Source organism: Charadrius vociferus, unplaced genomic scaffold (genome assembly GCF_000708025.1).
Source record: "Charadrius vociferus isolate BGI_N301 unplaced genomic scaffold, ASM70802v2 scaffold698, whole genome shotgun sequence".
NCBI classification, from domain to species: domain Eukaryota; kingdom Metazoa; phylum Chordata; class Aves; order Charadriiformes; family Charadriidae; genus Charadrius; species Charadrius vociferus.
The window spans coordinates 304,163-307,535 of NW_009649598.1; the positions used below are offsets into that span (position 1 = coordinate 304,163).

The 3,373-nt window shown below is 65.1% G+C and overlaps 2 protein-coding genes across 2 annotated transcripts in view; one reads left to right on the plus strand and one right to left on the minus strand.

The window, feature by feature from the left end:
- S100A13 (S100 calcium binding protein A13) overlaps window positions 1-403 on the minus strand; it is a 10,605-nt gene extending 10,202 nt beyond the window's left edge. The window contains exon 1 of the mRNA XM_009890459.1: window positions 251-403. Coding sequence (XP_009888761.1) covers window positions 251-403 — 153 coding nt within the window. The remainder of the gene's footprint in view (window positions 1-250) is intronic.
- Window positions 404-1,292: 889 nt separating this feature from the next.
- Window positions 1,293-3,373, plus strand: part of S100A1 (S100 calcium binding protein A1) — a 4,864-nt gene continuing 2,783 nt past the window's right edge. The window contains exons 1-2 of the mRNA XM_009890460.1: window positions 1,293-1,363; window positions 2,001-2,160. Of these exons, the coding sequence (XP_009888762.1) occupies window positions 1,293-1,363; window positions 2,001-2,160 (231 nt within the window). The remainder of the gene's footprint in view (window positions 1,364-2,000; window positions 2,161-3,373) is intronic.

The window sequence follows — 3,373 nt, forward strand, 5'->3', positions numbered from 1 at the left end:
GGGGTGGGATGGGATGGGATAGGCTGGGATGGGATGGGATGGGATGGGATGGGATGGGATGGGATGGGATGGGATGGGATGGGATGGGATGGGATGCGATGCGATGGGATGGGATGCGATGGGATGCGATAGGATGCGATGGGGATGGGGGCAGCAGGAGCTGGTGCTCGCTCTTGCTTGCAAATCCCAGCTTTGGGGGGGGACACCCACGGGGATCCAACCACCCCACACGCGCTGCCCCTCGCCTCACCTTCATCAGGTTGGGCAGCTGGAGCTGGACCAGCTCCTTGAACTCGCCAGCCGTCAGTGTGCCCTTCTTGCCCTCCTTCCCCGCGTAGGTGAAGAAGACGGTGACAATCTTCTCGATGGCCGTCTCCAGCTCGGTCAGCTCGCCCGTGGCCATGGTGCCGGGGGACAGCAGCAGCCACCCGGGGGCCGCCCAGGGAGGAGATGGTGGGAGAAGAGGACCCTCTCCCCTTCCCCGGCCCATGGTGCAGCAAGTTTGCAAGGTCTCAGCTCAGCTCTGGGGGTCGCTACGGCTCCCTACGGCTGGCGCAGGGAGGGGGGAGCAGAGCCGTTTGGGGACGCCGCGTGTGGCACAAACAGGCAGGATGGGATGCGGGGGGACATCGGGAAAGGGACGGAGGGATGGTGGGGGGTCTCCCAGCGCCGTTCTCATCCTGCGAGCGCTGGAGACGCGGTGGCCGCGGTGGGGACGGTGCTGGGGGGAGCAATTCCCTACTTACCCCCCGCTTCTTGCCTGCTGGCAGAGAGCTGCAGGCAGGTCGCGGTCCCCCCCCTCCCCGGGAGGTTTTATACCCTGCGCCGCAGGAGGGGAGAGCGGAGCGCTTTGTCCCCCACACCACGGTGTTGGGTTTCCTCTTGCGACCGGACGGACGTACAGACACCGCCCGAGCGCCGAGACGTCCGTCCTCCTCTCCTCCCGCCCCGTGCGGGCAACGGACCAAATTCAGCGCTCGGCCCTGCCTGTGTCGAACGTGCCACAGCCACCGCAGCACCGCCTGGGCTCTGCCGCCGTGGGGATGCTGCGGTGGGGAGAGGGATCGGTCCATAGGGCAGAGGAGAGGGATGCGGGAGGATGGAGCAGGTTTGCAGGTTTGGAGCATCCCGCAGGGCTCAAGCATCACCCAGAACCTTTCCAGGGGTGCAGGGCAGGTCTCACCCCCATACACATCCCTGTGGGGACAGGGTTGCACCGAAGATGGGAACGTGGTCCCGCTGAAGACGGGGACGTGGTCCCCAGTGCCCCACTCACATCCCTCCATGCCCCAATGCGGTGGCTCATCCCGGCCCGCGATGCGGTGGTGCTGCGGACCCAGGACCGGGCTTCAACCCGCACCGAGTGAGAGTTGTGACTCAGCCGCCTGCTGACATCATCCCTATTAATAGTGGGCTTTGTAAAAATTAATTAATCCAAATTAATTAGGGGGTTGGAACTGCCCGAGCGTTCCCCTTTAATCATCGCGTATTTATAACATGGCAGCCCTGGCAGGATTCCAGCTGGGGGACGGAGCAGCTCCGCACCGCGGCGCCGCCGTTCCCACGGGGACCCCAAGCCGCATCCCGTGCCCCGGCCCCAAATGAACCCCGTACGGTTCCCACGGCACAGCCCTGGGGACAGGCGGTGGGGATGCCGGCGGCGGTGATGTGGGATGGGGGTGACATCAGGCACTGTCACAGCTCAAAGCATGGCAGGGACGTCCCCGATTGCCAGCCACCCCATCCCTGTGTGCCACGGGGGCTGTGTCCTGGTGTGCCCACGGCAGCGTGACACCGAGCATGACGGGGAGCAAGGTTGGGGCGAGCAGCCCCCTGTGGGACAGCACATGGGAATGGGGTCTAGGGAGCCCGGCACAGCTTGGAAACCCCTCATTAGCGATGTTTCGGGGACCTAGAGCAGGGAGGTCCCCCGGTACGATGCCACCATCACCAGCCCAGTTTCTGCTGAGCCCTGACGCACTCACTCCACCTCTCCACAGGGATGGGGAGGCTCCGGCCGGCACCGGGCAGCCCAGTCCCCACCCGGTACCCGTCACACCAGCTCACGGGGGAGGAATTGGCTTCCTGCAGCCCCATCCGGCCCGTCCCCCTTCCCAGGGTGACGAGGGGGACAAGGACGGGACTTCCGCTGAGCCCCACGTCAGGGGACTGAGATGGTCTTCTTGGGAAACCACTGGGGTTGAGTCAGGCTCTGCAGAGACAGGGACAGGTTTGGGGTGAATCACCGGCCCCAAGAGCCAGGCGGGCCGGTGACTCGTCGCCCCTGGAATTCCGGGTGCCGGGATGGGGCGAGGAGGCAGCAGGCGCTGCAGCGGCCCCGCAACAGGATCCGGCTAAATCATAGGTGACAGGAGAAACGGCACCTCCCGGTTGAGCCTGGCATCCCTGCTCAGGGCTGTCCCCATGGGCAGGGAGCGATGACACGACCTCAAGGACCCCGGTGCTACCGGGAGGTGGCAGAGCATGGCAGGACCCCCGTGTGCCGGGGCAACGGCTCGGAGTTGGGATGCAGGTTCATCCCATGGGGGTGGCATCCTGCCGACGTGTCCTGGTCCTGGTGTCGTCCCCAACCTGTCATGGCTCTGCTATCACTGCAGCCACCACAAGTGCCGGCCCGGCAGTGGTCAACGCCAGCCCACTGCATCCGTCAGTGCTCGTTGGAGGGGAGTGTGATTAATTAAGGCTGTAAAACCGGGTGCCCAGTGCCACTGCGATGTCCCTGTCGCTGGCACGGTGGGTACCCGGCAGGTCCCCCCCTGCCCTGCTCCAAACCCCAGGGATGGAAAAGCCTCTTCCATCCTCCAGTTGATGGGATGGAGAGACAAGATCAGCCCAGCCCCGGCACCAGCAACTGGAGCAACTGGTTTAGCTGGGTCAAAGTGGAGCACGGGGAGTCGCAGCGGCTGAAACCTGTTCCAAGATGTGTGTAAACCTCCTGGCATGTCCCTCTCTGCTCCCAGTTTGGTAAGAGCTTGTCCTGGGGATCTGCCAGCACGGACACGCCGGGTTTCCACTCCCCACGGCCGCCACCGCAGCGGCGGGGACGAAGGTTGTGGCACCCGGCACCGACCCCTCCGGCACCCACGCGATGTCCCCGCGGCGTCAGGGGTTTTACCCTTGGGCACCTGGCTCCGGCCAGTCCCACCGCTCGGGAAACGCCTGGCCAAATCCCAATCTCCGGGGAGGTTTGGGGTTCGATAAGAGAGGGGCAGAGCCCCTCTGAGAGCAGCCGGAGCCCTCGGGGAACGCAGCATGGCTGGGCGGTTGGACACACCGGCTGCGCCGGTGGCCGGAGCATGGCGTTCCCGGCTCTGTGCCCACCGCAGGGACCGGGGTCGAGTTATTTTTAAGC